The 23,588-nt window shown below is 56.4% G+C and overlaps 2 protein-coding genes across 6 annotated transcripts in view; one reads left to right on the top strand and one right to left on the bottom strand.

The window, feature by feature from the left end:
- Positions 1–3,324: 3,324 nt before the first annotated feature.
- On the top strand, positions 3,325–11,004 carry SLC29A4 (solute carrier family 29 member 4; the record flags this gene model as incomplete). The annotated part of the gene is made up of 11 exons (XM_084216217.1): positions 3,325–3,349; positions 6,866–7,035; positions 7,670–7,801; positions 7,896–8,009; positions 8,089–8,217; positions 8,663–8,737; positions 9,087–9,343; positions 9,430–9,565; positions 10,096–10,283; positions 10,547–10,787; positions 10,862–11,004. The coding sequence occupies exons 2-11, from the start codon at positions 6,876–6,878 to the stop codon at positions 11,002–11,004; spliced, it is 1,575 nt and encodes a 524-aa protein (XP_084072343.1). The 5' UTR covers positions 3,325–3,349; positions 6,866–6,875.
- A 1,533-nt stretch (positions 11,005–12,537) lies between these two features.
- TNRC18 (trinucleotide repeat containing 18) overlaps positions 12,538–23,588 on the bottom strand; it is a 56,776-nt gene continuing 45,725 nt past the window's right edge. For all 5 annotated transcript variants that reach the window (XM_084216733.1, XM_084216737.1, XM_084216736.1 and 2 more), the window contains 12 exons: positions 22,981–23,423; positions 21,980–22,144; positions 21,063–21,204; positions 20,601–20,718; positions 20,247–20,322; positions 19,784–19,892; positions 18,748–18,864; positions 18,303–18,467; positions 16,461–17,755; positions 15,945–16,181; positions 15,416–15,490; positions 12,538–14,848 (listed from right to left, as the gene is read on the bottom strand). In XM_084216733.1, coding sequence (XP_084072859.1) covers positions 14,642–14,848; positions 15,416–15,490; positions 15,945–16,181; positions 16,461–17,755; positions 18,303–18,467; positions 18,748–18,864; positions 19,784–19,892; positions 20,247–20,322; positions 20,601–20,718; positions 21,063–21,204; positions 21,980–22,144; positions 22,981–23,423 — 3,149 coding nt within the window. In that variant the 3' untranslated portion in view covers positions 12,538–14,641. The remainder of the gene's footprint in view (positions 14,849–15,415; positions 15,491–15,944; positions 16,182–16,460; positions 17,756–18,302; positions 18,468–18,747; positions 18,865–19,783; positions 19,893–20,246; positions 20,323–20,600; positions 20,719–21,062; positions 21,205–21,979; positions 22,145–22,980; positions 23,424–23,588) is intronic.

Below are 23,588 nucleotides of genomic sequence, written 5' to 3'. Positions count from 1 at the left end.
CCTTAACTGGTTTATTCCTTTATCAGATTTTTTTTTTCCCCCTAAGCACTTTAATGCATTTACTTTCCCATTGTCGACACTTTTCTCCGAGCTCTTCCTCCCTCCCCGAGCTTATGCAAATCCCCCGTAAGGCGTTTAATGCTCCGTGTGTGTCAATGGTGCCCAAATCTTGGCGGCAGCATTAGGCTTCATGCATGCCCCGGCTGATTAAGCGGGGCGGTGGGGCCAGCCTGGCTGCCCAAACCCCCTTCCAACCCCCACCGTGGGGCCAGCCCGGGGGCCTCTGCGCCGGGAGCTGCATTTTTGCAGAGAAAAGGCTGAGCTGAAAGTAGCTTTTCATTTGCAGGGTGAATGGGGAGCACGGGCTGAGCTGCCCGCCGCTGTTTGCTCGCATTTCGGGCGGTGCGGAGGTGTGCGCGGGCAGAGGGGGATGGCTGCGGGTGGGATGTGAGCGGAGGAGGAAGAGGAAGGAGGTGAAATAACCCCTGAGCCGTGTCGGTGTTGGTCTGTGCACACACGGTCGAGCCTGTGCGGCAGCGGATGCTCAGGGTGCCTGCCGGAGCCCTGTGGGATCGGCTTGGGCATCACTGGCAGGAAAAACGGGGATTTGTCCCCTTTTTGTGCCGCCAAGGGCTGAGGTCATGTCACCCTCGGCACGCTGCCCAGCCCCCCCGTGCTGTGGGTTTGCTTCCCCCGAGGCAGCCCCCGGGGTTTGTTTGGGGGGTTAGCAGCCTTTGCAGGCACAGGGTGTGATGTACCTGGGTACCGGGGGAGCGCCTGGAGCCCGGCTCAGGGGGATGTGGATGTGTCTGCCTGCTCACCTTGGTGGGATGTTCGCTCTGACACCTGCAGACGGTGCTGGGACACTGGGGAAAGGGGAGCCTGGGGAGGAGGGCAGCAGCGGTGAAAGGAATAGCAAAAAGGGTTGGCCTGGAATTCCTGGTTTTCCCACTGCCTGAGGGTTTTGTGGCTGCTGGTGAAGCCCTTCGTGAGCACAGCACGGGGGAAAAACCCCCTCCAAGGGTAACAGTCACCATTTTCTCCTTCCAGAGAAAAATCTCTCTCAACCTGAGCCTGTAAACAGCCCGGTGAGTGGGAGGGGGCTGGACCGGCCCTTCCCGGCGTTGTTTCCTCCACGCCCACCGCTGATTGTCTCCTTTTTTATCCCGTCCTGCCGCTCTGCCTGTGCGTGCAGCAATTATGCAAAGTTGCAATCAAGGAGTTGAATTAGGAGCTCATCTTGGATTAATTAGTGATGGATGCAAATCTGTTCCAACAAAGAGGAGCGAGGGGAGTGCAAAGGCCATGGGTATCCTCCCAGGGTTTCTCCAGCTCTCCCAGGCTCGTTTGAGGGTAGGAGGGATGCAGAGTAATGCCTTGCAGGAGAATTGGGGCATCCACGTGAAAGAATTTGGTTCTTGGCTTTGGGACAAGGCTTGGGTGCCCCAAAGCTGATGCTCAGCTCAGCCCCTGCATCTCCCTGGAGGTTTTAAGCCCAGAGCTTTGGGCTTAGAGCATCTCCTCCCACCCCAGCCTTGCTGCAAAGCTTGGGGAAAAACCAGTTAATCCCTGCGGCCTCCAGTGCTGAGCTCCTGCCAGCGCTGGGGATTTCTGTTCGCCTGCAATCGGATTGTGACAAACTCCTCCACTTGCATTGAACAAATTCCCTGGCTACTCCCCGCTCCTTGCAGGCCCCAGTAATCCCCTGAGTGTGACTCTGGCCAAGAGGCAACATCCCTGATTAATCCCCGGCGTCTCCGTGCAAAGCCGCCGCTGCCGAGGATGCTCCTGGGGCTGGCACGACACGCTCGGCCGGCGCTGGGAGCAGAGCCCGGGGAAGGATGCAAAGGATGGGATGCTGTTTAAAGGGGCTTTTCCAAGAGGGGATTGCAGGCTTGAGAACAGCCTCTTCTTCCCCTGAAGTGGGAAAGATGGATGTGCAGCGCTCCTGGGAGCACTGAGCCAGGGGGTGTGGGAAGGGGGGTGCAGATGTTTCATCCCTTTGCCTGACCCCCCCCTCAGTGTCACCCACCCCAGCTGGTGCAGAGGGTGGGGACACCCACTGGGCACAGAATAAGCAGGGCAGCCTGGCAGGGTGAGCACAGCTTGGTTAAGGAGCTCATGGCTGTGCCCACAGGAATGGGGATAGTAGGGACAGCCCATTCCCATGGTCCCCAAGAGTTTAAAGCCTTGGCTTGAGGCTTTTGGTGTGCAGAGAACTGAAAGGTCTTTCCTTCCTCTCCCCTCTGCAACAGCAATGATTAATAAAACCTGACTCGGCTGGAAGGGCAAGGAGAAAAACAACAACACAGGACATTTCTGGAGATGGTCCTAATCCAGCATCTCGGAGCCAAATGAATCAGCAGCTTCTTATTCTGCCGGCAGGATTAGTCAATGTTCATCCAGGCTCCTGGGAAGTGAGGTGAGGCTCTGCATAGCAAGGAGAGAGGTGGCCACAGGGTGTTGGCTGGTTCATGGAGCCAAGCAAATCCCTCCTTGTAATCCTGCAAACCCTGCTGGGATGCACCCACTGGTGCTGAGAGCCACGGGACAGCAGGGAGAGGCAGGAGAAGGGGAGGAGGAAAAAATACCTCTAAAAATCTGCAGGGTGGGTGAGAGATGAGGCTGTTGGATGTGGACTGTGGGGGAAAGACTCAAGGCTGGGGCTGTGTGTAAGGGATGTCCCTCATGCCACAGGGACCAGCATGCCTGGGACCAGGAGCACCATGCCTGGCTGCTTTTCCTGGCTGTTAAAGTGGGTCAAGCAGAAACCCAAGGAGCATCTGAGCTCGGCAACCTTGAGCCAACTATGTGGAAGCTGAATTATTCAGGGCCAGCTTAAAAAATTGAAGAGCCCAGCAAAACTCCAGGAGAGCGCAGCCCATGGGACCCCCATACCCTTGTCAGGCAGAGGCAGCTCAGCCTGCCCATGCTCAGGGGGCACCTTGGGCATTTTGGGAGGGGGGGACAGTGTTGTTTGTGTCTAACGCTGCCCTTGGGACTGGGGAAAGCACCCAGTGAAGTTCACCCTGGTGGATTCATCTCCCTGTAGAGCCCCAAGCTGTAGCAGTTTCCTTGGGTATCCCAGCATGGCTCTGTCACACCTAGAGCAGGAGCAGTCAGAAGGGAACCGCCCTGTCCCCTGAAATCTCTTGATTCTGAGGTTTCAGAGAGGACGTTGAAGCTTGCTCTTTCCACCAGGTGTTTGGTTGTGGCATCTCCCCAGGCTCAGAGAACACCACATCCTCTTGGGAGCTGATGTTCTCCCCTCAGCTTGGTCATCTCTGAAGGACCACCCCTGCTTGTTCCTGGGGCTTTGGAGAGCCAGCTCCCGGGGGGAATCCCTGTGGTGAGTAATGCTGCCTGGCGAGCGCTGGGAAAAGGCGGGTGCCCATATGCTGCAGCTCGTTCTGCTCTTTTCGTGGAGCTCTCTCCTGTCTGGGCGCCAACAGCGGCACACACGGCCAGGGAACCCCTACCACACTCACCCCCCGGTGGTTTTCACATTTCTAAGGTTCCCTGAAGGAGGGTGATGGAGTCTGGTGTAGAGCAATGGGATGTACCCCAAGGGGAGTGAGGTGCTTTGAGATTTTATGGTGAAGTTATGAAATTAGAGATGAACAAATGTGCCAAAGCAAACGGCCCAAAAAATCCCCGTTTGCACCAGAGGGCCGAGCTGTGCAGGTGCTCAGCTCAGAGGGGAGCAAGGAAGGCTGAGCCCCAGCTCCAGGCCGTGCTTGGCACAGCAGTCAGGTGCACTTTGAGCCAAACTCCGGCTATTTCAGCCAAGGAGAAAAGATGGAAATTTCCACCTGGCCTGTTTTCTTCCCTGTGATGGATTTGCAGGAGCCCCTTTCCCCAGCCCCGCTCCCGGCAGCAGGAGGTGGTGCAGGCGGCTGTCTCTCATTTCCTCTGGCGGCCACAGCAGCAGCAGCGCATCCCCGGCCCCACACGCTGATTTACACAACGCAGCATTTATTGACTGCGAGGAGATTGTCATTCACAGCCCGGCGCGGTGCAGCCGCGGGCTGGAGCAGGGATGGTTCCTTCTCTTGTTCCCGCTGCCTCCATCCTCACACACTCCAGGGGCAGAGCCCAAGGATGGTCCCCCTGGGCTCTCACCCAGGTCGCTGGGAGGGGGCACCTGCTGAGTCCCCCCTCTGTGCCTTGCTGCTCCTGGAGATCCCCCTGATGGAGCCTGGGCCGGCTCACCCAGCCCAGGAGGGGTGGGGACACCCACGAAGTCCCGGCCTGGGTCCCCCACCCTGAGGATACGCGTTTTCTCCCTGGACAGTTATCTACATTGCCCCATGTTGCTGGTTCCCTTCCTCCTCTGCTTCCATTCCCTGGTTTTGGAAGGGAGCAGAGACCCTCCTGGCCGTTTCCTCAAAAAGCTGGGGGATTGCTGTGTTCTGTTAACCAGAGCTGCAATCCATCCATCCATCCATCCATCCTGATTCCATCAGCCCCTCTTAGACAAAACCCTTCACAGGGCAGGAATGACCCTCTCCCTGAAAAGCTCATGCCCTGGATGAAATTACCGGGGCTTTCTTCCTAATCAATCTCTCTTGGCAATTAGCTCCGGACCTCCGAAATCCCTCCAAGGCGCCTCGAGCCGGTACCTATAGGCGGTACCTATAGGCGGTGCCTATGGGCAGGGGTGCGGGCGAGCACCGGGAACGCTTCTCCCGCGGCCCCGGGGCCGAAGGGGGGGGCTCGGGGGAGGAGCGGGGGGCGGGCGGGAGGCAGACCCGGGGGGAGGCAGACCCGGGGCCGCCCCCGCTCCGCGCCGCCGCCGCACTCGGTGCCGGCCCCCTCCCGGCGGAGGCTCCGGTATGGCGGGGCCGGGGCCCGGCGGCCGCCGGGGCTGAGCGGGGAGGGCCAGCGCCGGTGCCGCAGAGCCGCCGCGGCGGAGAGAGGTAAGGACCGCCGCGACCTGTTGTGCTCGGCCGGGACCGCCGGGGAGCGGGGGGAAAGGAGGGGAAGCCGCAGCTCCGAGCCCCTGCCCGCCCTGGCCCCACTGAGCATCTTCCCGGCTCCCCCGAGCATCCCCCGGGCGCGGCCGGGGCCGCGCTCCGCCCGGCCAGGAGCTTCTCCTTCAGACCGGGGACGTGGGTTACTGAATTCCCCCCGTTTAAGGCTGGCAAGATGTCGGGGGACGCTTTTGCCAGAGCAAAAACCGCTTTTGTGCCCTAACAGCAGGGCTGCGGTGCCCGGGGGTCAGGCAGAGCCGGGGGGCAGCGGGGCAAGGGCTCCTCTCGGGCGAGACCTCCCACCCCTGCCCGCGATGGAGAGACGCTCCCACCCCCACACTGGGGCCGCAGGGTGTAAATCCGTAGGGGCAGACGGATGTAAATCCAGCGGGAGGAGAAAATCCAATTGACGGCAGCGCAGGGATGCTCGGGGGAGCGAGGCGGAGAGCGCCGGGGGCTGGTCCAGCGCCGCGGCTGTGCGGCGCATCCCGCATCCCGCATCCCGCTCCGCTCCCGGCCCCGGCAACTTTGGGCCACACGCAGTACGTACGAGGCTTTTCCAGCTGCTGTGTTCTCCAGCTGGGATTCCTGCTATGGAAAAACCCTGCAACAGGCTGTCCGGCATCCCGGGAGACGCTCCCCACTGGGTTTTATTGCCTGGGGTGGCAGCAGGCACAGGAGGGTGCGGGTGACGGGGATTGCAGACAGCTCCCCTGGGAGCAGCAGGGTGGAGCGGTGCCCCCAAGACAACGTGCCCTGTTGGGCTGGTCTGCTCTGGGATGGGGGTGTTGGGGTGAACCCCAGCATGGGGACGGAGGGAGGAGGACTCCATCCAACCCCCCAGCAGTGCTGTGACCTCAGCACAGCCCCGGGGCCAGGGCAGTGCTGCCCTGTGCACCTGCCCCTGCAACAGAGAAGCATTTTAGGCTCCAGGAACTCACTCACAGGGTCTGTGGGCACCACGTTTGTCCCTCTCCTTAGGACCCAGCATCCAGCACACACTGGCAGCTGGAAAACCTCCCTGCTGCTGCAAACGCCATGTCTGGCAGGGAGACCAAAGAAATCACTGTCATTGATTTTTCCTCCCTTGCCTGACTCAACCTGCTGCCTTGGAGGAGATTTTTTCACCATCACCACCCCTGGATGCCAGAGAGATCTGCAGGAGGTGGGCTGGGGACAGGCAAGGAATTCAGAGCAGCCCCCTGGAGCTGAACCACAGGGATGAACCCTGCCGTGGATGGCTCCAGTGGGGTCACTGGAGGATGTCGGGTATTTGGAGAGCTCATTTTGGGGTGCATTCTGTGTGGCCCCTCAGGTGTGATGCTGGGGTCTCTCTGGCAGGTCCGTGCTGGCTCTGATCCCCCAGAGAAGCAGATCTGGAAAAAGCAGGGTCAAATCCCCTCCCCTCTCTGAAAGCTGCAGGAGTGTGTCTGCCCAGCAGCTCTGCCCCAGCCCCAGGCACCAGAGGTGCTGAAAAGGGCAAAAAGCAGAGCAAATGTGCTGCCTGCAGGGAGCCAGGGCTTCCCGAGGCAGCCGGGACCTGCCCCGCAGCCACCTTCCCTGGGTGGATCCCATCCATTAATTTCTCTAATTGCTTTTGGAAATCACAGTGGCATTTGTCTTTGGTAGCATGCCAGGGAGGTGCTGAGCCAGGCTGTGCCTCGGGGGAGGCTCAGTGGGTCCCCACGGGCACTGCTCACCACCCCAAAGCCAGACTTCTGCTCAGAAGGTCGGTGGATCCCATTTGCCTGGGGGAAATCATCTTTCCAGGTGGAAAAAACCCATCAGAACTGCGAGGTGGAGAAGGCTCAGGGCCAGCCACGTGTCATTGTCCCTTGCAGACCCCTGGCATCACCCAGGGGTGTCCCTGTCACTGCTGTCCCTCCTCTCAGGGTGGCCAGGATGGGCTCGGTGGGAGCCGAGCGCTTCAAGGAGCTGAGCCCGGCGGTGACCCCGGAGGGGAACGTGGTGATGAGCTTCAGCTTCGACAGCTACCAGCTGGAGGAGGACGAGCTGCAGCGGGGCAGCCAGGCCAAGGGTGTCCTCACCTTCATGGAGCCAGGTGAGGGCAGGCACAGCCCAACCTGACCCACAGCCAGAGCCAGGGTCCCTGCTGCTTTCCCACCCGCTTAGGAGCTTCCTGGGGTGGGTTTAATAGCCACAAACAGCCTGAAATGCCCCAATATTGCCCTTTTTCATCCCTTTTTGTACCCGTGGGGGCCACCAGCACTTCCCATGGTGGTGGGCTCTGCAGGCTGGCAAGGGGTTGAGGACTGGTTCTCCTGCCAGGCTCACCCCCAGCCTGCAGCTTCTTCTTTCTCCATGCAGGACACAGGGACACTCCTGGGATTCACCCCAGCCCTGCTCCACATCCTGAGGCAGCCCTGTCCACCTCCACAGCCACCTCTGACCCTTCCTTGACTTGTGCTGTTACCTGCACTGCCTGGCTCTCAGCTTTTTTAACTGTAATTAAAACTCACCAGACCCCCAAAGCCCAAATATTTTCCTGCCTCCTGGGTCTCCACTGAAATGTCTTTATTTAGGGAAGGAATTTCTCAGAGCTGGGGCTGTTTATTTGTACATCTACAGGGAGCTGAGCTGTTCCATCGCCTCAAGGCTGAGGTCTCATGTGGGTCCCAGGGGTGCAGCAGTGCCACTGTCACGTCTTTTTCTCTTCCTTTCCTCTTCTGGGGCAGTTTCTGAGGACCCTGAGCCCCAGGATCGATACCATGGGATTTATTTTGCCATGCTGCTGGCTGGGGTGGGATTTCTCCTGCCCTACAACAGCTTTATCACCGACGTGGATTACCTGCACCATAAATACCCAGGTAGGTCTGGAGCAGCTCCAGCACATCCCTGACACCCAAAACCTGGAGAGAGCTCAATCCCACTCCTGTCCCCCCATCACCTGCTTCTCTCCAGGGACCTCCATTGTCTTTGACATGAGCCTCACCTACATCCTGGTGGCCTTGGTGGCTGTCATCCTCAACAACGCGCTGGTGGAGCTGCTGAGCTTGCACACCCGGATCTCCGTGGGTGAGTGGGGTCCCTGCACCCCCAGGCAGCGCCGTCCCCATGCTGTGCCTCTGCCACCACCCCTGTATCCTCCTCGCAGGCTACCTCTTCGCCCTGGGGCCCCTGCTCTTCGTCAGCATCTGTGACGTGTGGCTGGAGCTGTTCAGCCGCAGACAAGCCTACGCCATCAACCTGGTGGCTGTCGGGGTGGTGGCCTTTGGCTGCACAGGTATGTGGCAGAGCAGCTGGGCTGGGACATGGCAGGTGGGGGAGGGAAACAGCCCCATCCCCGAGCTGTGGTCTCCTGGGACAGCCTCCTGCTCTGCTCCCTGTAACCCTCAGGTCCCTTCCCCATCCCATCCATGGCTGTCCAGGCATTTGGGACTGGCCAGGAGAACCAAACTGTGCATTGGTCACTGACACTGCTGATCTGGGCCACCATGGTGGCATGCCAAGCCCCCACACCTGGTGGCCACTCTGGGTGGGAACAGACACAATGGAGCATCCAGGGAGGGGAAAAGAAGCCCTCCTGCTTTTGGAGCAAGGAGGCTGCTGGAAGGAGCAGCTCCCAGCTGGCACAGCACATGGGTTCCCTCTGGGATTTCTTCCCCCTTCCCGGAGTTTCGGCTGCAGCAATAATCCCTCCTTCTCCCCTCTGTGCCTCTCTCCTGAAGTGCAGCAATCCAGCTTCTACGGCTACACGGGGCTGCTGCCCAAGCGCTACACGCAGGGAGTGATGACAGGAGAGAGTAAGTACCCACAGCCACTGACCTTGTCCACAGCCCACCACAGGGACTCACACCTTCTCCTGGGGCCCCAGTGAGCCCCACCTGGGTCCCCACCGGCCTCAGCATAGCCAGCAGATCAGGGATACCCCAGGGTGCTCCCCAGCAAACCAGGGAGTTTACTGGTTTCTAAGTCCCTGCACTGCCATGCCAGGCTGGGGGTAGGGATGTCTGCCAGCAGCTTTATCACCCCAAAATCACTGCTGGTGACTCCTCCACACTGGGAAGCATCACATCCACACGGCAGGGGGTGATAAATCCCCGAGCTGGGATTCAGCGGGGCCCAGCACTGACAGCTCCCCCACGCCACCAGGCACCGCCGGGGTCATCATCTCGCTCAGCCGCATCTTCACCAAGCTGCTGCTGTCGGACGAGAAGGAGAACACCGTCATCTTCTTCTTCATCTCCATCGGCATGGAGCTGACCTGCTTCATCCTGCACCTCCTGGTGAAGCGCACGCGCTTCGTGCGTTACTACACCGACAGCTCCCGGCAGGGCCTCCCCGAGGGCCGCGGGGCCAGCACCGGCTACCGCGTCCACCACGACGTCACCTCCGAGGACGTCCGATTTGTAAGCCAAGCGTGGGTTTTCCTGCCGGCCCCGGGGGTTCTTTGCTGCTGCATCTCGGCACTGCTGTCCCCTCTCCCCTCATCCAGGAGAACCGGGAGCAGGGGCAGCCGAGCTCCCCGCGGGGCAGCCCCGGCCCCGAGGCTGAGCTGGCTGGGAGTGGCACCTACATGCGCTTCGATGTCCCTCGGCCCAAGATCAAGAGGAGCTGGCCCAGCTTCCGAGGTGAGTGGTGGGCTTAAGGGAATGCCATGCCCGTGGGGTGGGATAAATGATTGGTGACCCAGAGTTATGGGGGAGGATCATCCCCAGGGCTGGGGAGGGACTTTTGAAAAGGGCATGGAATGGCAGGACAAAGGGAAATGGCTTCAAACTGACAAGAGGACAGGATTAGATGGGATATTATCCAGAAATTCTTCCCTGTGAGGGTGAGGAGGCCCTGGGACTTCCCCAAGGAAGTTGTGGCTCCTGCATCCATGGAAGTGTCCAAGGCCAGGATGGATGGGGCTTGCAGCCACCTGGGATAGTGGAAGGTGTCCCTGTCCATGGCAGGGGGTTTGAACTGGATGGTCTTTAACAGTCCCTTCCGTCCCAAACCATTCCATGATTCTATGATCCCTTTCCTAATGATGTGCTCAAAACCATGGGGCAAACTCACCTTTGGAAGGCAACCCTGGGGTTTAGACAAAGCTCTCAAGCTCTGCAAGGGGGCTGGGCTGCAGTTTTGGCTGAGCTGTGCTGCCTGCTCCTGCCAGACATGCTGCTCTACCGCTACGTCGTGTCCCGCCTCATCTGGGCCTACATGCTCTCCATTGCCATGACCTACTTCATCACACTGTGCCTCTTTCCCGGGCTGGAGTCGGAGATCCACAACTGCACGCTGGGGGAATGGCTCCCCATCCTCATCATGGCCATCTTCAACCTCTCTGACTTCGTCGGCAAGGTAGGAGAGAGGGCAGTGCCAGCCCAGTGGGCGTCTGTCCTGCTTTGGTGCCCTCTTTCTAAGCCACTTGGCTCCCCCAAGGGTCATCTCCACCCACAGGGGTCTGACAAGTGTGTGGCTGGTGCTCGCCGGCACAGCCAAGGCTGGGTTCCCACAGCAGTTGGTCTTTCCACCATCTCATCTCCTCGTCGCCCCATTTTGGGCACAGCAGGGCCCTCCCCAGCCTCCTCCTCCCCCCAGCAGAACCTCTGCCCTCACTGCAGATCCTGGCTGCCCTGCCCTACGACTGGAGAGGGACCCACCTCCTCGTCTACTCCTGCCTCCGCGTGGTCTTCATCCCCCTCTTCATCATGTGTGTCTACCCCAACGGGCAGCCCACCTTCGGCCACCCCGCCTGGCCCTGCATCTTCTCCCTGCTCATGGGCATCACCAACGGCTACTTTGGCAGCGTGCCCATGATCCTGGCCGCGGGCAAAGTGAGCCCGGAGCAGCGGGAGCTGGCAGGTAGGGCCGAGCCCTCCCGGGAACCCCACGTGGTGTGGCCAGAGCGCCCTGACAGCCCCTGTCCCTTCCCACAGGGAACACCATGACCGTGTCCTACATGACGGGCTTGACGCTGGGCTCGGCCGTGGCCTATTTTGCCTACAGCCTCACCAGTACCTCCCACAGCAGCTGTTTCTACACCGAAACCTCCAACGGCTCCTTTACCTCGGGCTACTGAGCCCTGGGGCAGGGCAATGGGGACAGGAGGGACCTGCTTCCCACCGTGGTCCCCAGCGCCCCACATCCCTCCTCAAGGAGGGAGCCTGGAGCCAGAAAGCCACCCCGGCATGGACAAGGACTGGCATCCTGTTGGCACAGGGCTGTGGCATTCCCAAATGGCCTGTGCTGCCCAGCCAGGCACTGTGCAGGGCCACTGCTTGGGGTGACATTCCTCCCACCCCAGGGGACAGTTCTTGTTGCTTTTGGGGGTCTCCCCATCAGCAATGTGCAGTTCTCCAGTGAGGGCTGGGGATCTTCTGTTTGCGCCAAGCCATTGACAGGAGGAAGAAAATACTGCCAAATCCCAAAGGGAATAGGACCAGCACTGGGGAGGAGGGTGATGGAGGGCTGGTGAGGAAGAAGAGGAGCAAGAGAGGAAAGAAGCACTCCTTCAGTCTCCCATGGCTCTGGGAAGGTGGGTCTCGATTTCCATTGACGGTGCTGCAGGTTTCCACCAGGAATGGCTTGAAATCACAGTCCCTCCCTAAATATGCGAATCATACGGTTGGGGAAAAAAAGATTTTTTTTTTTTACTGTGTCTTGTTTTACCCCCCCTAACTGCAACAGAGGCAGGGTCTTGCCTCCCCCCACCCCACACTGTGAACCTGCTCCATTGCAAGGGGTAGAGGGGGGGTCCCAAGGCTACAGCACTGCCAGTGCCACCTGCAGGCCACTGCTGAGCTTCAAGTTTTATTGCACAGGATGTAAGTGAAGCTGATTAAAAAATGTCTTTGCAACAATGGCTGGTCCTTAGCTGTGCCACACACAAGTGTGTGGGTGGCACTTGACTGCTGGTGATGGGCTGGGCAGGCAAACACACAGAGGGGTGGTGCCTGCTGCCTGTCTTGCTGGGTTTTGGGGTGCCCCTTGTGCTGGTCTCCATCTTCAGGGCCCCCTTTGTCACCTGGGGTGGTTGAACGTGTCACTGGGTTACACTAAACCCCTGCCAGCCTGCAACCTGCCGTGGGCAGCACACAGGAGAGGGAACAGGCCAAGAGGAGCAGAAAACATCAGGAGAAGGTGCCAACACCAGGTTTTGGGACCAGCTGCACCTTGCTGTGCCAACTGGCGGGTGCCACCTCCCAGGGAATCAAGCCCAAGGAGCCAGCGAGTGCCAGGCCTGGCCCTGACCTGGCCCCCACAGCACGGGAGGGTCTGGCTGTGCCAAGTTCCTGCCTGTATGAAGTGCAGCTCACAGCAAAAAAGAGCAAATCCAGCGTTTCATCCTCAGCACATGGTGCCCTCAGCACGGTGGCAGGGGGAGGACTCACACCTCCAGGCCAAAGGCTCTGTCCAGCAGACATCTCTACTCCAGTGTCCAGTCCTGTCCATCGGTGCCACCAACTCACACAGATGAGTTCTCCCCAAAAAGCCACCAGGCACCTGGGTTGTGTCTTTCTCCAGGGCAGGGGCTGAGCCAAAAAGCCATCATTGCCACCAAGGGGAGAAAAACCCTGCGGGGTCAGGACAAGCGAGACAAAGAAAGATGCTTCGTTGGGTTGCTTTTTTTCAATTAGATTTTTTTTTTTTTTTATGAAAAAAGATCACACGGAGTTCTCCAACAAACAGAATGCCAAAAAAATTGTTTTAAACAAAACATAAACAAAACAAAACAAAAAGACAAAAACCTGGCTCTCCTTTCCTCTCGATTGTCTGAAATATCCTTGTGTTCCATAGAAGGCAGTGGGTTTTAAGTGCTTTCTATTTAACATTAGCATAAAATCTCTCTCGCGCGCTCTCTCTCTCGCTCTTTAAAATATGCTCACACAATTTGCTTCTAGAAGTACAGTACACTTTGAGCGTGGGGGGTGTGCCTGTTCCCAGATCATTTACAATCACAATCCAACAGGAAATAAAAAATAATATTCTAAACGTCAGACTGTGTTCATTTCTGCCGTTGTGGGTTTTTTTCTTTTTTTGTTTTTTATAATTTCATAATTTTTTTCACAGTTTTAAAAAGTTTATATTTATATATATATATTTATATTTATATTTATAATTAAAAAGTTGAATCCATTTAAAGACTTATAATACAGGCGGGCTAAAGAGTCTTTTGGTACATTAAAACTGTACAGGCTAGAACCGTCACTGTCCGCCGTGCCGAGGCGCCGGTGGCCCGGGGTGGAGATGGTACGAGCTCAGCACCATGTGGTTTGTTTAAAGGACAAGAGGGTAACTCTGCGGGGCTCACCCCTGAGCCCCGGCCTCCAGTCTCTGGTACGCAGCCAGGGTGGAGAGTTTCCAATCTGTCCTTGGCTTAAGCGTCTCCCCAGCGGAGCCTGGGCCGAGCCGGGCCCCGCTCCACGTCCCGGCGATCCGTAGTGCGAGTCGGGAGTTGCAAAGATCAGTGCGTCTCTTGGAGTTTTGTTTTAAGTGCAAGGATGGTGCGTCGTTCTCCTCAGGTTCTCCTCCAGTGTTCCCTCTTGCCAGGTGTAACCCTGGAGCAGCAGTGGCGTGTGCCCAAGGGGAGTCAGCTCCTCCGTGGCTGGAGGAAGCTGAACGGTGCAGTCCCTGCGCCCAAGGTGGCAGCGGGGCTCTGGCTGTGGGAGCGCCGTGAGCAGGCACAGACGGGTTCACACGCTGCCCCCATTCCCTTCAAACGATGGGCAAGGCTTCCCAGCAGCTCCACGGCTCAGCACAGGAAAGGCATGGTGGGTAAAGCTGGGTGAGGGATGCCAGAATCTAGTGGCCTCTGATCTTCTCTCCTCCAAGCACCAAGCAGCAGCTTTTCCCAGTCTTTTCCTGCCCCTTCACTGCACACTCTAACATGAGGTCTCAGTTTGCCACGTGTCACCCCCTTTGCCACTTGCTTGCTCCCTCCTTCGCAAGGCAGAAGGGGTGCGGAGCTGCAGAGGGTTCAGACTGTTTGTTCAAGGCAGTGGGAAGGCAGCGTCCAAGACTGGATGTTGGCTCCTCTTCCACCTGGCTCCTCCCAGGCCAGAGGATTCTCTTCTGCCATCTCTGTGCTGGAGCCAGCCCTGCCCCATCGTGCTCCACACGCTGCCAGAGGGGCCTCCAGGGAAAGGGAACAGCAAAAAGGCGCTGAGAGGATTGAGACGAGGCGCTGAGAGAGACTCATCTCCTTTCTCTTTCACCCTGTCCTTCCTATAAAGGGTCATGCGAAATTAAGCAGGAAAGGGAATATAAGGACGGAGAGGAGTGCTCGCAGAAGGCAAGAGGGTCCTTCCACGTGCGGGCGGCTTCCGAGTTACTGATGGGGAAAAATGACACAAAAGGGATCCGTCCTGCCGGGGGGGTCCCGCTGGTGAAATGATCACGAGACCCATGTGCTTTCCTGGACCAAAAGGAGGAAGGGAAAAGTTGGTCAAGTGTCACCTTACTTAAAGCCACTTCCAGAAGAGCCTCGGGGTTCAAGCACCACCACCACCACCCCTACGGCATCTTCCTCAAGTCCTGTAACTGCTTCCCCAACCCCTTTCTTCAGCCTTCTCCTTCCTCCTCGCGTCTCTCGCGCTCTCCTGTCTGTAGTGTGACACAGAAATGAGCATTGAAAGAAACAATCATGTCGTCTGAACAGGCACGTCCTCAGGTTTGTCCCATCCCTTCCCAGGGGGTGGCATGTGTCCCCTGGGCGGTCAGCAGATGACAGGGACCCCGTCAGTGTTGAAGATCATGCCCGTGGTGGGCTCGTAGGTCCCTGCAAGGTAGTAGAGGTCCTCACTGTCTTGGTATTTCTTTGTCTTTAGCATCTGCTCATACTGATCCAGACCAACAACAAGACACTTGTGTGAGATGGTCTGGACATCATTTTCATCCACGTGAGAGGACTGGTAGAGGGCTCTCTGCATAACAGGAAGAGAAGGAAGGAGGTGGGAAAAAAAGGGGCCATTAGATCACACACAGCATTTACAGCATCATCTTCAATAAGTAGGGAAAACACCCATCATAATGGGATAGGACTCGGCTCACACTCAAGAACATCTCACTTATCCCAACAGCCAGCCCAGGGGAGGGACACTGGGAATCTGCACAGGTGGTCCATGGCTGGACAATCCCTCCAGCCCACTGAACCTGAGCCCTGGCTTTCACTCGGCTCCCACTGATGGGGATGCTGCAGCTGCCAAGTGCACATACAGGGAAACATGGAGGCCAGGAGCGTGCCATCCTCATTTCAAGGATGCAAATGCAAAGATAGGTGCTGGATACCAGCTCCCTGTTTTTCCCCCCACCAAGCACCTGCAGCTATTCCACCCTCCCAGAAATATCCATCCCAAGTCCTGGGCACTGCCGACTTGGCAGCCGAGGCAAAAAGCAAGAGCCAGAGAAGTTTGAGGGGGCATTTCCCAGCAGTATTTATTTGTTACAGGGCACCCAGCATTCCCTCCCAGCCTTCTCCCAGTCTCACCAACCTCCATAAAGTCCTTCCTCTGGTTGGATGCCTGCAAAGCTGTGGCCAGACTCCTGCCCGATTTCTGATCCCAGCGCTGTGCCCAAGAAGAAAAGAGGAAACAGAAATGAAAAGCTGGTGAATTTGTTGTTTTTCCATGCCATCATCTCCTGCCCACCACATGTGCTTTTGGACCTTCAACCCCTGCCCACTGCCACTAGGAATAAATCCTGCTGTAAACCAGCTGCACACGTGCAAAATTCAGTGTTTCTGAGAACCAAGCCCATCCTTCCTACACTTTAAAGATTGATCTGGCTCTTGACACTTTTTTTTGTATCCACACAGAAGTCTTCATTTCCTAATACAAAGAAACCCACCCCTCCCTTCTTCAAGGGGCCAACACTGGACTTGCCCACACCACAGGCAGCCCTCACAAGATGAAAGAATGGGAGGTACCAGTAAAAAACTGGGCTTTGGGTGTTTTTCTCATCGGTGGAAACAAAAGGGAGCAAGGAGCTTTGCAGCCCTCTCAGCAAAGGAGACCAGCCTACCTTGCCTTCATTGAGTTTCTTCCCAGGGTTGGTTTCTTCTGGGTGATAAAACCATTTGACTCGGACCACCATGTTGTTGCCCCAGGATTCCCACATGCTCTGGATCCGGCCAATGTAGGGCAGGTTGGGGCGGCCGGCGGAGAGGAAAACCGCGCAGTCTCCGATGCGGATGATCTCCTTGCCCCGCACGATGGCCTTGTAGAACAGCTTCCTGGCCTTCCCTTTCATTCCTCGTCTCTGCCAAGAGAACATCGTGCAAGTGGTCAGCCAGGGATCACCCACATTTTCTCTACAAACCAATGTTTGCCCTGTTTGTTCTGCATGCATCCCTTTGCTGTTGGCAGTATTCCCACAGGAATTGGGGCAGAGGGATACACCACACAGAATGGCTTCCTCAACACAGTGAAAGCCAACCCCCATCTCCCTGCACACTGGACACACCACGCCAGCACTTCCACCACCCCAGGAAGAGGCACCAGAAGGCAAAACCAGTGACGAGCACTACACAGCATTTACCTGTGTGGGTTTCCCAAACCACTTCCACAGCTGCCGTGCCGGGAGGAAAGCAGCGATCTTGGGCCTGTTCTCCACGGAGGGCAGGCGCTGGCGCTTGGCCAGCTCCTTGGTGGTGGGCAGGTGGATGCCCTCGCGCTTCTTGGGCCGGCTCTTGTTGCCGCTCTGCGGCGCTGCCGGCTGCTGCACCGGCTGCTGCGCCGGCTGCTTCCGGCTCTGTGGGTGGGAGGACGCCCGGGATTTCCCTGCCTGCTTGGTTTGCTTGGGTGGGAGGGTTTGCTGCACCGAGGAACTCGGCTGGGCCTCAGCTACTTCGTCGTCAGAGCTACAGGAGGAATCTTCATCCGTAGTGGAGGAGGAAGAAGAGCTGGAGCTTGAGGAAGAAGAGGTTGATGAGGTGGAGGAAGAGGAGGAAGATGAGGATGAAGAGGAGCTGCTGCTAGAAGAGGAAGAAGAGGAGGAGTTGGAGGAAGACAGAGGGGTGGATGCTCTTGAGCTGGCTGAGCTGCTGTCCTGGGCTTCCCCTTGATTCTTCTCAGCCTCCTCTTCTCCCTCTGACTCCGAGCTGCTGTCACTGCTGTTGCTTTCAGACTCCTCCACACCTGCTGGAGCTGCTGCCTTTTCTTCCTGGTCCTTTGAGGCAGCAAGGCTCTCTGCTGAGGCATCAAACTTTCCTCCAAAGCTGGCAGGGGAAGGGTCTCCCTCAGCCACCTTGGCTCGGGAAGATTTCTGCTTGCCCTCCACACTCACTGCAGCAGAATAACCCAGCCCCAAGAGACTCTTCCCATCTCTGCGACTGGCCAGGTTCGAGTCCTCCAGCATCCTCATCGCCTCCTTCATTTTCTTTGTCTTTGGAGACATCACACCCTCATGGTCCAGCTTGATCAGGATTTCATTGTCATGCTTCCTCTGAGCCTTGACCATGGTGCCAAACTCTTGTGTCTCTTCCGTGGGCCGCCCTTTCTTGGCCTTGGCTTTGGACACCGAAGCATCGCTGGATCCAAAGGCTGCCAGCGTTCCCGGGAGATCGCTGTAGGGCTCCGTGCCCAGGATGCTGCCAAACACAGCAGGCTGGTAAGAGGGTTGGGGGGGGCTGTGCAGCTTTGTGGAGATCTTCATTTTGCTGGCTTTTGACCGCTTTTCCTCTGTGGGAGCAGGAGAGCCTCCAGTCGGCAGCGGTTGTGATTTTCGTGAGCCCTTCATGCTTGGCTTGCTCAAGCAGGCTGGCTTCTCTGGGACTGAGGAGGTAACAGGTGAAGACTCCACCTGATCCTTCTCTTCAGGCAAGGCAGCCTCTTCTGCACAGGGGAAGAAACACAAAGACAAGATGTTATCCCTCCAGATGGGCTTTATTAGCTCAGACACAACCAGACACCAGTGCTGACTGGTCTCTGGCCAAGCATGGCTTGTTCCTGCCTGCTCAGGTACCCCCAAAGGAGCACAGGGGGTGTCCTCAATGCTCACTGAACAGCCTGGCCTGGTGCCAGTACTTGTGAGAAGTGATGGACAATGCCCAGAGGTGCTGCTTCAACTTCAGGAGAACCAAACTACAAATCTCCTGTACCTTTGGCTCTATCGGCAGCTGCAGAGATGCTCAGCTGAGAAAAGGACACTGCTCCACATCGCTGACTGACAGAAGGAGGCTGTCACAGCACAGGCCAGCTTCCAAGCCAGCCTCTTATAAACTATAGCCACAGCAGAGCAAGATGCATGTGTGCTTTGCACTCAAGCAACGCATCCGTCCTCACCCAAATCCTGCTCCAAGCAACAGCTCTGACTTGGGGAGAACAGTGGGGAACTGTGCAAGGATTCCCTCAGCTCCAGGCCTGGCAGTGTGCAACTTACCAGCTTTGGCCTTGACACCTGGCTTTCTCCCTCGCCCTTTGCCCTTTGACACAGGCTCTTCTGACCCCAGTGCAGCTCCTTCTTTTCCTTCTCCAGTGTCTTTGCTGGATTTACGGCTACGGCGCTTGGTGCTGGGCACCAGAAGGGCAGGAGAAGGCTCAGCACCTGGAACACGTCAAAGAGATGTTCAAATGCAGTCAAATAACACAGAAAACAGAGATGTGATAGAGTGAAAGTGTCCCAACTAAATCTGCAATAGGGACTGGGCCTTTTTCCTTATGGGTGAAATCCCACCCCAGCTCTGCATTCTGTAATTGATGGTGCAATCTTTGTGATTGATTCACTAAAGGTCTGTGAAATTGCCCCAAAATTTGAGGAAAGCAGCCCAAAACTCCATATGTAAGAGCAGGAAGTGTCTTGCAAAAAACTGAACAGCAAGACTCACACTGGATCTTGTAGTCAGGTGGGAGAAGCCGAATGTGAGACAGTGGGATGCGTCCCGTGTCCCCGTCATCGAACTCTACTGTGATGAGATCACCATCTTCCTCCAGATCCAGGGTTCCTGTGGGATGGGGGAGCAGAAGATGGGATTACAACAAATATCAGAGTACAAACCCCTTGTAAGAGAACTAGGGACAGGGGGAAAGACAGGGGTGCTGCACCAGCTGCAAAGCATCCACTTCACCTTTCCTAGGCTGCGCAGGGAGGGCACAGAAGGCTCACTCTGCAATGGAAAGTCCCTGATAACACTAAACCAGCCCACTCCGTGTGAAATTCCCCATCAACAGCACTGCTCCAGAACATTACAGCCATTCCAGTTTGACCTCCCACCTCTCTCCACTATTTCCCTTTATTCTTGCAGAAATTCACTTTTCTCCTTTCCCTGAAATATCTTTTTTTTAGCCTGCATTTTGTAACTACTCTCAGCCAGCATAAACTGCTGCTTTTCTCTTTCTCCAAGAGAAACAAGTTGTGTTCTCACCCTCTCTTCTTGCATCAGCATTATTGGTTTATACATCATAAGTAATTATTCCTTTTAACACATGTGTTATGACCAAGAGCCCAAAGACAAGACCAGCCATGAGAGAATTGCCCTGAGCCATTCACCAACTTTTTAATGGGATCAGACTGGAGAGTTTGGTGTCAGAGCAAAGTTGTGAGTGTGCAGGTAATTTAGAAACCTCCATAGCCTCAGAAATAATTGATGCCTGGAATAAATTCTGACTTTCTGAAATGCATTAAATGTCCTTGATATATTTTAGCTCCTAAATTGCTCGAACCTCTTCCTGAACCTGCAGGATGTTACTAAATCTGCATCATTAATGAGAGGGATATGACCTGGAGGAGAGAACAAGCCAGGCTCTGACTTCCAGGACACTCACAGCAGAGGTCAGGGCTTCCCCAGACAAGCCTGACATCCCTAAGGACAAACAGGGCTGAGACACCCCAGATTCAGCACCGAGCAGCCAGGGTGGCCTTACCTCGGACAACTGTCCCCGGGTAGAGGCAGCGGTACTGCTGGCTCCAGTAGGCTGCAATCCTCGTGCCCTCGGGCAGGAACCGCACTGAGGGGGGCTTCACATCGATGATCTGCTCAGGGCAAGAGGAAGGCAATCACTGACCACCCTGGCACCAGCACAGACCATCCCACTGCAGCTGGAATGGAGCAAAGCAGCTCTGGAGAAGGCAAGGGAAGTTCCCCTGCTGGGGAATGGCCTCCTGTGTGCTCACAGTAGGAAGAAAGGACCACCCCTGCTGGAACACAGGACTAGTGCCTGCTGCCAGTGGGGTAGCGAGCGCACCAAGGAGAGTTCAGCCCACACTGACCATGGGGCAGGACCAGCACATCCCTGCAGCTGGAGGAAAAGAGAGCTTCCAGCTAGCCTCCCCCACCCCAGACCAGGCCATGGGCACCAAGGACAGGCAGCCTTTGGCAGCACATACCGCTTCCTGCAGGAGCTGCTCCAGGCAGTAAATGTGGGGACGGTTCCCCCTCTCACCCTCCACCACCACCCGGTATCTGAAACACAAAGGCTGGGTCAGAGACAGCACATGGGAGTCACCACCCCCCCCCAGGTAACGCCTCCCTCTGATGGGAGAGGATGTGAGAGCACTTAATGAGAGATAATTGGATTTCCCTCAGTGCTGATAAACCAGAGTGGACTCTCCTTCCCTCCCTGCCAGACACTGTCAGTCTCTGGGCAGCCAGCTCTACACAACCCCCAAACCAATCAGAGCAGCAGCTATGTCCCCATTTTCTGGCAGATCCCAGGTGGATACAGCAGCCCCTGAACTCACATGTCTGGTGAATGCACTGTCTTGACGTGCCCAGCATAGAGCAGTTTGTCATCCATGGGGATGAGGACACGCAGGCCATCCTTCAGCTCATCCTTGTCAATGATGCAGGAGCGGGGAGCTGTGAGGTGTGGGAGAAAGATGGGGATTAGAGGGCACCACACATGGGAAAGGGACAGTGAGGGCAGAAGGAAACTTCATATTCCCTGCACCACTGTACCCTCTCTTGGTAATAATAACATACCAGTAATGAAAATAGGGCAACTCAGAGACTGGGCTTCAACTAGATGTCACAGTGAGCCATGCTGATCAGGCTTCGTTTTTACTGAATTGACTGAAAATGTGGTATCTCCACCCCAAAGGCTCATGGCTTTGAATGAGGAATGTGTGAAAGCAGCACAGCTGACCTCTGAGCAGTCCTAGGAAACCTGCCCAGCTCCCCTGCCTATAAAATCCTGCCCTTACCTGGTGTGGGTGGCCTCTCAACCAGCATGCTCAGTGGGATGTTCTCATCCTCTGAGAAGCTGCTGTCTTGGTTGGGTTCAAAATCCTCCTCTGCTGCCATGCTCTCCATGAGCTTGCTGACAGCTCCCCCTTTCCCTCGGTTCTGCAGGACAGCAAGCAGCACATCAGCTGGATCACCACAAGAAACAGCCTGATCCCATCTCACCTCCCTCCAGCAAAAAATAACCTGAGGATATCGGGACAAACCTGTCTCCATCCTCTGGACAGAGAGTTAAGTGGGTGTACCCAGACTTTTTGCTGCCTTCATCCCCCAAGTATCACCAGCAGCTGACCAAAAGCTATTCCCCACATCCTCACTGTTAGAGGTTGGGAGAGATGCTGTGGAGCTGTAGTTTTGCTCTGCATTCACCACAGTGCTCCTGAGCCTCTGCCTTCCCTGAACAGGCATCAAGGCGCTGTTCCTATTTCTTCTGCAGTCTCCATGATATGTTCCTTGCTGTTACACACAGACCATAAGCATCACACAGAAATCATGTGAAAAGACAGCAATGTGTGTTATGGGAGATGACAGGCTACAGCAGTGGAGCAGGAACCAGCTGTGAGCCAGTGCTGAGCAAGGCTACTCCATCCCCATCTCCTTGGTCCTTGCTCATACAAGCTCTCCTTCTACCCCGTGGCAGCCTTGGAGAAAATCCTGCCTGCTCACTAATTTGGGGGATGAAGGCAAATGAACACCAGATGGTAGCAGCAGGTCCTATCAGAGAGTTTTCCTTGGATTTTAGTCTTTTCAAACCAGCCCTTTGCCTGTAACACACCCAGCAAAACCTGCACCTCTGTTTTCCCTCCCTCACACTGCAACAGTCCAGGTGCTCTGCCAGCCACCCTCCAGTCTAGCCACACTAGAACCAGTCCCTCACCTCTTTTTTCACCTCCTTGGCTTTCACCTTAGCTTTGCTCTTCTTGGTGGAGCCCAGGGCACTTGCCAGGCTGACCCGAACATCAGAGGGGGAGCTGGGGATGCCAGGAGGAGACATGGATGAGGAGGAGGAGCAGCAGGGCGTTTCTTTACCCTTCTTCCGCTGCTAAAAATAAAAACAAAACATTTCCATCAGTAAAGAGAAGATTGGTAAAGATTTGCGTCCAAGGAGAGGGAAGAGGTGGAGCAAGACAGGATATGCACAGGTGGGATTATGTTCAGCCAGCAGTTAGTTCACGGCCCATATCACATCCTACATCTCCCAGCTCTCCTTTCTGGCTTCACACATTTTGGGAAGAGCGTTTCATTACACTGAAGAGCAACTTCTGCCCATCAAATCTCTCCAAAGAGCTCCAAGAAGATCCCAGTTGGCCTCATGTCACAACTAACTTGTGCAACTCTCCCCATCAGTGCTCTTCCATAACACTGCCATGAACTGAACTGGAACCAGAGGGAGCCAAGCATTCAGCTTAGATGAAAAGCCAGTAACCCAGAGACCACTGTCACCCCCAGCCAGGGACAGACCTCAGAAGTCACCATGTAAAAGGGGAACAGCCTTAAAGGCCAGTCTGGGGGCCACAGGTCAGCAAGAGGACAACCTCATGCAGAGAGTGGGAGAGACAGGGAAGACAGAGATTTCACAGGATCTGTTTTAATGCAGGATCATCAACTCTGGCCACCCAAACAGAATGGATTCAGGACATGGAGGGTGACAGAAGTAACCAGCCCCATTCAAACATGACAGGCTTTTACTCTCTGCAAGTCAGATCCAAGTCTGACAGAGCCTCTGGGTGTACATGGGGCTGACAGGGGTGACAAGGGGCAGCCAAACAACTGCTGAGACAGGACTCAATTCTCCTCTACCTTAGTGGAGTTTATTGCCCTCCCTTCACCCTCAGCTCCCAAGCGTCCCAACACCAATCTGGCCAGCACGTTCCTCACCTTGCTTAGCTCCTTCCTCTCCTTCCCCTTGCTGCCCTCCTTTTTGGGACTCATGGGGGCCCCCTTGCCACAGCGCCCAGGTTTGGAGACAGGGGTGGAGCTGGCAGGGGCCGTGGATGTCAGCATGGCCGAGGACGTGGTGGCGTCGTGGAGGAAGATCCGCTCGCTGCGGCGCCGGTTCCACAGGTCATCATCGCTGGCCTCCAGCCCGAACTCAAAGCTCAAGTCCTTAGGGGATTTAAATTTCTTCAGCTTGCGGCCTTTCTCAGAGCCCAGCTTGGCCTTGTCAGCGCTCCCAGATGCGGAGTCAAGGCTGCTGGGGGCCTGGCTGGGCGGGATGCTGCTGGGCTCCAGCGGCCCCTTCTTCCCGCGCAGCAGCCCTGACGGAGACTTCTTCCTGATCTTGATCTCGCTCTCCGAGTCGGTGTACTCAAACTCTGTCCCTAGGTGCAAAGGATTGAACCATCAGTCAAAGCCCTGGCTGAGCCAAGAGGGGACACATCCTGCTGGAAACTTCTGGGCTCCATGGGAGATGCAGTGCCTGCTCAATAGAGCTCTTGCTTGTTCCTCTTTCCAATCCCCACATCCCTCAGACCTCCATTTCTGAC

The sequence above is a fragment of the Fringilla coelebs genome (assembly GCF_963513975.1).
Source record: "Fringilla coelebs genome assembly, chromosome: 16".
Lineage (NCBI taxonomy): Eukaryota > Metazoa > Chordata > Aves > Passeriformes > Fringillidae > Fringilla > Fringilla coelebs.
The sequence above is the reverse complement of the archived record's forward strand: the minus strand, read 5'-3'. Positions and strand labels throughout refer to the sequence as shown.